At 38.9% G+C, this 13034-nt stretch overlaps 2 protein-coding genes across 3 annotated transcripts in view; one reads left to right on the top strand and one right to left on the bottom strand.

Moving 5' to 3' along the window:
* Nucleotides 1–635: 635 nt before the first annotated feature.
* Nucleotides 636–4988, bottom strand: LOC117290303 (mitotic-spindle organizing protein 2-like). 2 transcript variants are annotated; one of them, XM_033771619.1, is made up of 3 exons: nucleotides 4906–4988; nucleotides 3890–4065; nucleotides 636–2678 (listed from the first exon to the last, which is right to left on the bottom strand). In XM_033771619.1, the coding sequence occupies exons 2-3, from the start codon at nucleotides 4033–4035 to the stop codon at nucleotides 2411–2413; spliced, it is 414 nt and encodes a 137-aa protein (XP_033627510.1). In that variant the 5' UTR covers nucleotides 4036–4065; nucleotides 4906–4988; the 3' UTR covers nucleotides 636–2410. The 2 variants fall into 2 exon arrangements, with proteins under 2 accessions (XP_033627510.1, XP_033627511.1); XM_033771620.1 differs by lacking the exon at nucleotides 4906–4988 and adding an exon at nucleotides 4753–4850.
* Nucleotides 4989–7783: 2795 nt separating this feature from the next.
* The window catches only part of LOC117289976 (oxysterol-binding protein 1-like), a 31474-nt gene continuing 26223 nt past the window's right edge, over nucleotides 7784–13034 (top strand). Inside the window, exon 1 of the mRNA XM_033771180.1 lies at nucleotides 7784–8020. Within this exon, the coding sequence (XP_033627071.1) occupies nucleotides 7896–8020 (125 nt within the window). The 5' untranslated portion in view covers nucleotides 7784–7895. The remainder of the gene's footprint in view (nucleotides 8021–13034) is intronic.

Here is a 13034-nt window from a genome sequence, read left to right as displayed (position 1 = left end):
TAATCCAAAACTCCCATTACGAAAAAATCAAGTATAAGACAGCGTGGTTTTCTTGCACGGGTGATTGGCGGACGATGACATCATCGATGAATATGGCAGCAAGCTGTTTTTTCGTTGGTATGGTAAAAGTGCCTGTCGAAACTATGGGCTGAATGAGGATCAGCTCATTCATCCCATGGTATGGACGGGCTCTTTTGTTATTGACTAACGCTGCCTTTGTGGTCGGGGCACCATACCAACGAAAAACAGCATGCTGCCATATTAATTCTTTCTCAAAAACTACATCACTTCAGAGGGAGCCGTTTCTCACAATGTTTTATACTATCATTCTCTCCCCATTACTTGTCACCAAGTAAGGTTTTATGGTAATCATTATTTTGAGTAATTACCAATAGTGTCCACTGCCTTTAAACAGATACATGTATTCATTATAAGGATTATCTAAACCTCCCTCCTCTTCATAGTCATTTTGGAAGGATCAACAAAATTGATTTGTTGATAATGTTTAGCATGATTATGTTCACATTCTTCTAATTAGCTAGCTCAATGCTCAACAGATGTTTAGATGGAGTTAACAGAAGGGTTTGTTAATATTTGTTTCTTATAAGACTTTATAAAATAAAAACAACAGACACTTTTTAAAACTGACCAAGCTTGTGCAATGAGTATTTTTTAATCTGTGAGCCTTGATTGGACTGTTCGGGGTAATGTTTTCAAATAGTTTCACAGTAACAATGTTACATCAGTAAGTCTCTGAAAACGTGGACATGGTACTAGCAATAACAAAAGTTGTTGTGTAGGTTTCCCCGGCCAATTTCAACAAAAATCTGTCAATTTTAACATTTCATTTAAGGGTTAAATGCTCTTTTGAATCAGCATTCAACCGTCAAAAGGAGTAATTCAGCTTCACCAATTTGGCATTCACTGGTCAAATAAGAACATTCAATTTCATAATCCACAAGACTCGTTCAATTTCATGTAAGTCAGCAGCAAAAGCTGTTCAACCATTCAATTTCATCAACTGCAAAAGGTAGTAGAAATTCAACTTCACATGTTAGTGTAGTTTTGAATGCCTATTAATGAAATAGAGTGACTGAAACAAATCTGAATGAGAAACATGAAATCATGTCCATGCGAAAATGAAATTGAATGCATTACTAACTAAAGTAGAAACCCTAGTTTGCGTGGATTAGGGGATTAAGGGGAAGAGGTGTGAATTTCAATGCAAGTTGATGAAATTGAATGGATTACTAACTAAAGTAGAAACCCTAGTTTGCGTGGATTAGGGGATTAAGGGGAAGAGGTGTGAATTTGAATGCAAGTTGATGAAATTGAATGGATTATTGCTGCAATTGGCCAGGAAAAACAACGAGTCACTTACGTAGCCCCTTTGCCATGTTTTAAGACTGGCATGCCAATTTTTGAAAGAAGATATGCAGACAAGGGCCGGCAATAAGATCCTCAAAGCTGGTTCCCTTACGCCATACATGTAAAGATGTAAAGTAGGTTTAACAATACTGTAGACAATCTATTGGGGAGTGCTGGGAAAGGGAAGACGATGGAGTTTTACACTAATGATTTTACATCTATATATAATTTACATTTGGTTTGTAGTTATTAATAGCAATTTAAATTCAGTATCAATGATGCACGAGTGCATCAAAATACATTGAAAGATACAAAGTGCATCAAAATACATTGAAAGATACAAATTTTCCAATCTGTATTGGGAATTTGTTTACTTATTTTGAAATTTACATTTAAAGAACACTGACAAACAACATCTGTGCATATGAAACCTTTGTGCATATGAAACACCTCAAAAATTACACAAGCTCCTGGTACAATCTTTGGTCCTCTTCCAATAATGAATAACAGCATAGAAACTCATTAAAAATGATTTCTGAGCAATTAAGTGTCCCATCTACTACCAGACAGAAAAGAAAACAACAGTCAAACTCTTAAATTCTTTGTCCCAATCAGGTTTTCCCCGAATTAAGATACTGGTGTAGTTTAACTGACTATTAACGCCCCCAATAAATCTTGATAAATACATTTTATTAAGTCAGATATGCTGTGTGTTACTACGCAGTATGCATTTCAAGCCATCTTCGTGTCAAACTTGCATTTAGACAGAACAGTCGCCGACTGACTTCTCAAGATGATGCTCGCCTGAGCTTCAACTATCATCATCAGGCGCTTATTGTTTATGACCTAAAACTAACTCCGGCAGTGTCATCAGACGCTGTAAAAACACAATCAAAGGGCATTTTTAATTTTGTTACTGTGATTTGTGTACAACTTAATCACACAGGTACCACAGTAGTTGACTGAGGCTGATTTTGCTGCAAAGACTAAACATCTATACATGCTGTTTTGAGTTTGTACAAATTTAGTCACTATCCTCTATTCATGTCCGTTGAGAGGTCTTGCTAATTGGTTTTGTCCGTGATGTCTTAATTGATGTTCTACCAGACTGTGACCTTGCAGTATCCATGGATCGTGAGGTATTAGTGGATATCCCACTGCTGCCACTAATCCTGGAGGCATCTGTGGTACTGATAGATCCAAATGCTGATTGGGAGCTGGAAGTCTTGTTGCTCCTGTGTACCATTGACTTGAGCATCTGTACTATTGCTACTGGTGAAACATTCATCTTCAGCAAGTCAAAGATAATCCTATGGGCAAATAAATCATACAGGTAGCAAACCATATCTTTAATGTATTTAGTCTTTTGTAAAGACTGTGCAAGTATTGCTTGTTTTTTGTTCTTATATACACTTTTCGATAAAACAGGGCTCTCACCATCAGTTATTGTTATGGGAGCTACACCCATTTTTAATTATGAGATCCATTTACATGCATGTTACTCCGTAGCATTGTTTGTAAGGATGCTGCATGATCTGCAGCCACTTTGCCACAAAGCAGGGGGTCAACACCCCTTTCTCTACCTGCCAACTATATCATGTATGAGCATTAAAAGTGTGTGATGATTCATCAAGACAGCTTTATCATTCAAAACGCCTTCTAATAGACCCCTTGCATGTCACATCTCACTGGGGTCAAAGGAGGCAAATCATTGGACGATAGCTGTTCTTTGTGCGTAGCATTTAAAGCCATTGGACACTTTTGGTAAACAGTATTGTCCAAGGCCCACACTTCGTGTATCACAACTTATATGTAAAATTAACAAGCCTGTGAAAACTTCGGCTCAATCAGTCGTCGGAGTCGGGAGAAAATAACCAGAAAAACCCAGCCTTGTTTCCGCACATTTAGCCGTGTCATGACGTGTATAGAATAAATCCGTAAATCTCGATATCGAACATTGATAATGATATTGTTTTAATGTTTTCTCATAAAAAGTAAAGCATTTCATGGAATAGTATTTCCAGAGAAGTCTTTCACCATTACCTTCTGTAAACCCTGTAAGTTATTTGTAAATCTGAACAATTTTTTTTCTGTTCCGAAAGTGTCAAATGGCTTTTTACGCAGTGGACACTATTTGTAAATACTCAAAATAGTTATTAGCATAAAACCTTTCTTGGTAACAGGTAATGGGGAGCTGTTGGTAGTATAAAACACTGTGAGAAATGGCTCCCTCTGAAGAAACATAGGTTTCGAAAAAGAAGTAATTTTCCACAAATTTGGTTTCGAGACCTCATCGATTTAGATTTTGAGGTCTCGAAATCAAGCATCTAACAGCACAACTTTGTTTGACAAGGGTGTTTTTTCTTTCATTATTATCTTGCAAATTGACGACCAATTGAGATCAAGTTTTCACAGGTTGGTTATTTTATGCAATGTTGATATACACAAAGTGAGAAGCCTGGTCTTTGATAATAACCAATAGTGTCCAGTGTCTTTAGTAAACAAACAGAGAACAAAATACCTAAATACAGCTGGGCTGATGTCCACTCCAGAGAGACTGCAGAGTTCATATAAATCTTGCTCATCCTTTGATAGAGCATCTTTGGCTCTCTTGCCCTGTATGGCATACTTGTTAGACTGACCATGGGTTACTTTGATAGTGCTCATGGTGACCGCTGTATTTCACCAACCAGTAAGCTGCAACATTAACAATCAATAAATAGATATGGTAGTTTAGCGTACAATAGCTCTTTCTTTAAATCAATGGAAAACTGTAAAATTTTAGTGCTACCAAAATTATAGAGCGCCGAAAGGTGCAAGATGCCGAACTGAAGCTTTATCTATTGTTGGATCGTGAAACACGCATGTGCGCCATTTCAGCAAGTGGATAGGAATACCGAATGGTCATTGTCTGCACTGATCTGCACCGATCTACTGTTGAAAGTTGTATCAAAAGAGTTACTTGCCGAAATGGCGTCCAGTGGGATTTCACATTCCATCCCGAGTTCCTATATTACCTTGCACCTTGCGGCGCTCTATAATCTTTGGTGCTACCATGAAAAAGTGGTGGCCCCATACAGACGTTATCCCACTACACTAGTTACGCCTTTTACTAAACGTGATTGCCTCCATCCAGACCATGCCCCCTCTGCTCTGGTCGTCATTGTCTTATTGATTGGTGCTCTTCAAATGCTCTGTCTGACTCTGACAGTACAGTAGAAAAGCCGTAGAACATTACAATTTCCTTAGACCTTAGGATGCCTTTTTTATCAAGAAACAAAGCTCAAGTCAAGCCAATGAATGGCAATGCCAAAAAGAAAATGGGGGGAAAAAAGAAATTCTCCAGGAATTTCAATTTGTGAATTGGTTCTGTTGAAGTCTTACGTTCGTGAATAAAGGTTGGGAGACACGAGGAAACAGAATGTATAACAAGACACAAACAAATTGATGACAAATCATTGATGTACACTGCATTTAATAATTACTAGTGTAGTAGAGCATGGAGCTCCATGAGTAGAGTAAAGTCTGACCACTTACCCTTCCATACAGCGATCGCATGGATGCCGCCGAGACACTTCTCTGAGTTCGAGATTACCTGAAGTAGTCTGCTGCCACCAAACGTCCCAAAAGTCCCACATTCAAAACCTTTCTTTTGTTGATAAACAACCGCATTGGTTGAAATGGTCGGCCGAATGTTAGTAAAACACTCAATCGTATGGACAGATGTTATAACAAAATTCCATATTTTCCGCAAACTTTCAGGTAAATAAAATACCTCCCATAATTACTCGTTCTGTTTTCAACAAAATCATCACAACTTTAAAATATTTTGTGGACATTGTTACATTTACAGTATAGTGCTGTTTTTATTTGCATTAATTATGGCTTCCCATAGTTTTCCAACATGGGCTGTCAAAAATTCAGGCTGTGTGACGCCCTCTCTCGAGCGAAGCTGTGATGTTGCAATAATTAAAAAGATGTTAATTTATTTGCTTCGGAGACAAAGAATATTAATTTTGGTTTTTACCCAAACACCGATGTGTGTTTGCAATAAAATACTCGGTACTTTCCCGAGTCATGTGAACAAATATTACAGGCATGCTACCCACGACCCTTGCCATTCTATAGCAATTAAGGTATTGCTCTATCGCGATACCAACTATACATCATAGAGCATGGAGGAATAATCTATTCCTCCATGCATAGAGGCAATTTTGGCAGTTTTGGCAGCGAGTACCGAAACGATCATAATAGATGTTTGCATCGGGATTAAAGGAATATCTAAATTTGGTTTTTACCCATACACCGATGTTTTTTTAATTTTTATATGATATACTCGGTACTTTCCCGAATCCTGTGAAAACAAATATATCACAGGCAGGCATATTCGGATGGGATTCGGACCCACAACCATTGCATTTCTAGAGCAGAGTCTCATTACCAACTAGACTACCGAGATTGCCAGGTAGAGCGGCAGGATCGAATCCTGAGTTTTGGCAGCGGGTATTGCAACGATATATACGCCCCCCCCCCATTTTTTTGACCAGCTCAACTACTGCACTGCGTGCCGCTATGGGCATCACTTACACTAGGGGAAACGGATGACACCACTTTCTGAAGGATGGGATGGGCCGGGGGACACTATATCAAATGCCCACATACCCCCCTCATAAAAGCCTAAGATTGCCACAAAGAGCATCTAACGCATGTTTTTTCCAGACCCCACTCCGTAAAGCTTGATTGCTCATCGTTGACAGATTAGCACATCCCCCTTAAAGACAGTGGACACTATTGGTAATTACTCGAAATAATTATTCGCATAAAACCTTTCTTGGTGACGAGTAATAGGGAGAGGTTGATGGTATAAAACATTGTGAGAAACGGCACCCTCTGAAGTGCCATAGTTTTCGAGAAAGAAGTAATTTTCCACGAATTTGATTTCGAGACCTCAGTTTTAGAATTTGAGGTCTCGAAATCAACCATCTATACGCACACACCTTCGTGTGACAAGGGTGTTTTTTTTCTTTCATTCATATCTCGCAAGTTCGATGACCGATTGAGCTCAAATTTTCACAGGTTATTTTATGCATAAAATGTTGAGATACACCAAGTGAAGACTAGTCTTTGACAATTACCAGAAGTGTCCACTGCCTTTGAGTTGGAGGGAAAAGTGTGTGCCCCCCCTTTTGGGTGACACACTCAATTAGTGTCCCCATGTCTTTGAACATCTTTATCCTGAAACTCGCAAGTATTGCAGTCAGTGTGTAAGACCAAACCCTGTCCCCGGCCCCCTTTTTGAGGGGACAAAATATCTAACCGTATTCATCATGTGGCTCAAGGCTTATTCAATGTTTGTTTCGTTCACTTTGCCTTTTAATGGCCTAATATTGCATCACAGAGCCTATAGAATGCAACATTTTCCCGGGCCCTAAAGCGGGCCTGTAAAAAAAAACGCCGTATAAAGCCTTCGAACTCGCATGCTCCCTCTTTGGCCGATCTGCCCCCTAAAAATGTGTGTCGAAGATGCCCAAAGTTGACCCCGAAAAGTTCTACTGCTTTATGTTCTGTTTCATTCATAACCCCCCTGTTGTTGGCCGAAGATCGTCATCAGGGGTCGATTTCACAAAGAGTTAAGACTAGTCCTAACTTAGGACCAGTCCTAGGAGATATACAAATCATGATCGGGAGGGGAGACTGAAATTTCACCGCGTCTTTGTGCTTTTCAGTTGAATCGATTTAGAAAAGAAATCAAAATTAACAGCACTATAAGACAGTGGATGGTGGTAGCTAGAAATAGGGATGGCTTCCGAGGCCTTCTGGCTGGGCCACAGACATAAAGAACATTTTGGTTCTTTTTGTGTGTGTGTCTGGGCCAAAATTCATGGCCCTCTACGATAGATTCTCCGTTTACGTGCAAGCGCCGAATTTCTGCGCTAGCCTTGTAAGCGTGGAATGGGGTCCTACTCTTAGTCTTAGTAAATAGTATCGTTTTTATTGTATTGTCCGGATAATTGAAATAAATAAATAAATAAAATTAATAATAAATAAACGCGGAGTACGAAAGCGCTGAAGTCAAAACTCGCCGCCATAACGTTGGCGGCGAATTATAACCCGTAATACGCTTGCCGTAGCACAGATTCCCTGCTTTCCGTGGTGAGATTCAGTGCTTACGGTGGGTGGTAAGCAGAGGCATGCATATAATATAGTCTTGACGCAAGACGTTATTGTTTATTATCAGTCGACTATATCTATAGAGCTTTAATAGCGTTTAGCGCAACAAAGTAAAAACGCCTCGAATCAAGACTAGTTGCATGTGTGTCCGTATAGTCAGATACCAAGTCATGGGTGAATATTTTAAAGGTAAAAGCAATACAAGTCGGTGGGTACCGTGCAGGATGACGTGCACTGTATTTACAGTAAAGATAAACCAAACCGAAAATCCCATTTTTCGCAATTACGCCCTTATTTTCAACTGGAAGGGGGTCTAACACCAAGCCCCTAAAGACACGTTTATCGCCAGATTCACAATGGCTGATGTAAAGAATGCACCTCCGGAAAACTTCAAAGGGTGGTTGTACAAATGGACGAATTACATAAAGGGCTACCAGAGGCGATGGTTTGTGCTTTCCAATGGTCTTCTGTCGTATTATCGGTGAGTGAGAAATGATCTCCCGTCATGCTCGGCTGACTTGTCTGTGAGAATGAGAAGCACTCGTCTTCACTATTTATGACAGGGGTAATAAAATGTCCTTTTCCCGTAATACTCCAGTCATGGAACTCTTGAAGGCTACATAGGAGGATAGCCCTACGCTATTAAATACCTCCATGTAACAAACATGACAAAACAAAATAATAAATGGTCTGTCTATCTATTATTTAAATACTATGTTGTATTGGAAAAGTTTCCGTATGGCGCCACCACTTTTTCATTCGAAATAAAATAATATAGTATCTAATTTACCTGATTGATATATCCCTTTTGTAAAAATGAGTGAAAAAGTGGTGGCGCCATACGGAAAGTTATCCCTGTAATATATGAGGTTCGTTCCGCTATCGTTAGTGGAGACGATATAGCGGAACAAACCTCATAGTTCTGGGAAGGACACAGATGAGATGGCCAACGACTGTGATATTATAAGACTGATACTAATAATAGTGATAAAAAAAGAGAGCCATCATCATAAATTAAAATTTAAAGCCTGGTTCATACTTTCTGTGAATGCGAAAGCGATGCGGATTTGATGTCACAACAATGTTTTCGCTGTGATATTCGCAAGAGAGTTGAGCACCACTAAACCTGGCCATGATGCGAATTATTTGTTGCAAAAATGTGACGTCAACATTCGTATCCTATTGCATTCGCATTCGCAGGAAGTATAACTAAAGTATAAAGCAGTGTAGTCGCCCCCAACAAAGGCACCCCGCGAAAGTCTCCCCTGCAAGCCAAAGTTGCCCCCTGCAAAGTTGTCCCCTAACTGGCTCGCCCTGGGTTTTAGGTAACAAAGTCGCCCCCTGCAAAGTTGCCCATTAACCAGCTCGCCCTGGGTTGTTATGTGACAAGGTCACCCCCTGTCCCCTGACAATGTTGCTCCAAAACATTGCTGCCCCCTAACAAAGTCGCCCCTAACAATGTTGCCCAGACAATGTCGCCTTCTAGCAAATTGCCCAAAGATGTTATTTAGTTCAAGAATAAGGCTTCAAATAACAAACCTGTGAACATCTTGACTCAATTGGTTTTAGAATTTTTGTTCCAAACAAATAATCAGAAAATGAAAACAACAATTTCAAATCACTTTTTGAACTCACAATGATTTTGAAGCAATCTCTTTAACACATTTCTTTAAAAAAAAGTTTATCACCAAACCCCAATTATTTGTTAATGGTCATTATTGCCGACAAACCTCAGAGAAGTTGCATGGTACCAACTTACCAAGGGTCACAGATTTGTTGGGACACTACTCCCAAGCCAGTTTGGGACGATCCAGGGGTCTGGCATGCCACCCAACTGTCCGATCAATTAATGGTTTGAAAGAGTCGACTTTCAAATAAAAAAGTGCCTTACATGTAGCTTGCCCTCTCCATATTTTGCACTTTTCTTTGTGTTATAAGCTTTTTATTCACTTTGTTAAAGTATTATATGTATGTCGTCTTGGCAGCTGGGAAGCATCGGCATGATATGATGATGCAAGCTAACCACGGACACTATTTAGTAAGCTTCTGTGATCCATAAACAATGTGACCTCGTAGACCCATGACCAATCAGATAACAAAGCTAATGAGCGGAGACCGGATCACTTCAACTTTGTAACATAACCAAATTACTTCTCACATGACCAATTTGAATTTATAATATTTTACCCCAAGTTAAGTGCTAGACATCAACAAGTAAATTATGGCAATTTCTCAGAGGTTTGTCGGTGATTATGACCATTAAAACAAATAACCTTTTTTTTTTTCAATGCATACTTGGAAACTTTTTTGTAAATAAAGATGTTAAAATGATTGCTTAAAAATCAATGTGAGTACAAAAAGTGACCGGCTTGGACTAGTCAAATTGGTGCAATCATTGACATGGACCATATTTGCCTTTCATCACCCCAAGATTCAAAAGCAAATAGCAAGATATTTTTAGGAGAGCTTGCTGGAGGTAGTCCCTCTACACGCTAGTAGCTTGTCAAGTAGCATTTCTGATATTGAGCATTATCTTGAAATATCGTGGGTGAAGATTTTTCTATTATTGGTGTTTCTGAAACTTGGTTGAACGACACTGATGATCCCTTGGTTAAGCTCAGGAGTTATGTTATGGAAGGTTATTGCAGAAAACACAAACAGGGAGGAGGAGTCTTTATGTAAAAGCTGATGAGCGTTAGCCGAAATCATTAAACAGGTCTTTTCTTATTTAAAGTAACGTTGCAGAATTGGTAAGAAACAAAAATTGGGAGATCACAGATTTACATAAAACTTGCATGTTATGATAGTAGAAAACATCCTATTTCTGTCTGAAATTTCATATTTGATGAGAAATAAATAAAGCTAATTTCGCGTTTTGAGTTTATCGCTCAGTGAGCATTTTATTTATTTTTGTTTTGGCATCGATGCAATGCAAAATTTGTAATCCGTTTTTCACTATTCTCTCGCGACCCAGATGGCCGATCGATCTCGAACTTCTACAGGTTTGTCAGTTAATATGGTGGATTATATAAAGTGTATGTAACTTTTTTGCTAGCAAAACCAATTCTGTAATGTTCATTCAAGCAGATTAAAACTGATTTGAACCTATGTGTTTACTTGCTAGTGATAGGCCTACATTGCTCATTGTCAGGTATTATTTAGTGATATTTCCTTTTTGATTTTAAGCATCTGTCATTTTTTATGCTTGAGGGACAGCGATAGAATTGATAAACAAGAACTTTCTGTTCACTGTTCCAATATTTTATTAAGACTTGAAAATTTGCAAACATTTTCTCAATAAAGTGCTGAACAATTAATTGCAAGCCAACACTTCAAGAATTGTCAAAAGTCTTGTCAAAAGTCATAAGTCGGTTACACTCAGTTAAACTGGAGAGAGCTCTTCAAAAAGGTGTGGGAGACAAAAAAAAAAAGTTCACAGATTTACAAATAACTTACAGGGTTTACAGAAGGTAGTGGTGAAATACTTCTCTTGAAATATTATTCCATGAAATGCTTTACTTTTTGAGAAAACAGTAAAACAATATCAATTCTCGTTAACGAGAATTACAGATTTATTTTAAACACATGTCATGACACGGCGAAACGCGCGGATACAAGGGTGGGTTTTCCCGTTATTTTCTCCTGACTCCGACAACCGATTAAGCCCAAATTTTCACAGGTTTGTTATTTGATATAGAAGTTGTGATACACGAAGTGTGGGCCTTGGACAATACTGTTTACCGAAAGGGTCCAATGGCTTTAAAAAATCAACAATATTTATTATATATTTATTAAGTTTATCTTAGTTTGGGTTTTTACCCATGTACACCGATGTGTGTTAGCACTATATACTCAGTACTTTCCCTAGTCCTGTGAAAAAATATCACATGGGCATATTACTCATGTGGGATTCGAACCCACGACCCTTGCAATTCTAGAGCAGTGTCTTACCAACTAGACTATCGAGATTGCCCGGTAGCTAGAGGCAGTTCGAATGTTTTGGCAGCGGGTACCTCAACGATAAGTTTTCTTGGAACATAAGTTTTTACATAAACATGTGTAATACACTCTTTGTATATGGTAAATATTATTGCAAAGCTGAACTGTTCCTCTTCAAAATTATACCACAATTGTAATTATTACATGTTGCTGGACTTGACAACGTTCATGAGAATGAGACAAAGTCACAAATCAAATGTGCCAAAATTAGCAATTTTGTGTTACCGTGTGAACAATCAAATTGACACTGTAATTCAAACAAGCAAGACAACTTACTGATCTTAATCCACTTTATTGAGACAAGAAGTTTGGTATGGAGCAAGACAACTTACTGATCCTATTACACTTTATTGATACAAGAAGTTCAGTAACGAGTGGATGATCCGAAGGCGTTGATGACAGCCTGGCACCTTCTTCTCGTACTGCACAAAAGTCTTGTGATGCGCTGATGATGAGGGGTGGCATTCCATTCTTCATTAAGGAACCTGGTTAGGTCAGCCACAGTTGATTCTGGCGCGGACAGCGAGGCCAACAAGCTGGTCCCATAGATATTCCATGGGATTCAGGTATGGACTGTTAGCGGGCCAATCCATCCGGTGCACACCCCAACATTGTTCAGGTAGTCAGTCACCAGTCGGGCTCGATGGGGGCAAGCGTTGTCATTTTGTAAGATGGCATTTTGGTCCAAGAGTCTGCAAGGATTGGACTTTAATCGGCTGTAGAATAAAGTCTTGCAAAAACCCATCAAACAAGGTGTTTTTCAAGAGATGAGGGTTAATTGTGTCTGATGAGCTCACTGGTGCAAATCTTTGTGTAAACCATTAATGGTTCTGAAAAGCTTGATCGGTTTGATTATTGAACATTACCTATTGACCATTTAGCACAGACAACAGTAATTTTGGCACATTTGATTTGTGACTTTGCCTCATTGTCATTCGTGTAGCCAAGTTCAGCAACATGTAATCATTGCAAATATGGTATCAATTTAAAGAGGAACAGTTCAGCTTTGCAATGATATATACCATATACAAAGAGAGTAATAAATAATAACAAATATACTGGTTTGATAAAAAGTTTCCTTACTTTTTGTGAGCAGTTTACATGTAGCACTCGGGCCTGTCACGCAGTGACGCTCATGGTGCTTCATCACATTACATTCATCATTCATCACATCACAAAATCGTCAACCATCAGTTAGCCATTCCTCTCCAGTACATGTACATCAAACAAAAACCAGAGCAATCAGAAGTCAACATCGCCTGCGATTTACATCGACTATGAACATCATCAGACCAGACCTGTATGCTTGGTTTTTAAAGACCAAAGGTGCCAAGGCATTTTCTCCTTGGTAAAGGCCGACCTATGATGAAATTGTAAACTTCTAACTGTAATTTTCTACATTTTAAGGGCACCAAAGCAATGTCAAGGTCCGAGGCAATTGCCATGTTGTCTCTGTGGAGTATCAGACCTGTCAGATTTCTTTAAATACAGCTTCT

The sequence above is a fragment of the Asterias rubens genome, chromosome 5 (genome assembly GCF_902459465.1).
Source record: "Asterias rubens chromosome 5, eAstRub1.3, whole genome shotgun sequence".
Classification (NCBI taxonomy): Eukaryota; Metazoa; Echinodermata; class Asteroidea; order Forcipulatida; family Asteriidae; genus Asterias; species Asterias rubens.
Note: the sequence above shows the minus strand (reverse complement) of the source record. Positions and strands in the feature narration are given on the sequence as shown.

What these genes read in the sequence shown, in the direction of transcription:
- LOC117290303 (XM_033771619.1), bottom strand. Translation starts at nt 4,035, where the DNA reads ATGAGCACTATCAAAGTAACCCATGGTCAGTCTAACAAGTATGCCATA. An exon ending in ATCAGCCCAGCTGTATTTAG is followed by an intron (nt 2,679 to 3,889) that starts GTATTTTGTTCT and finishes ATTTGCCCATAG; the next exon opens with GATTATCTTTGACTTGCTGA.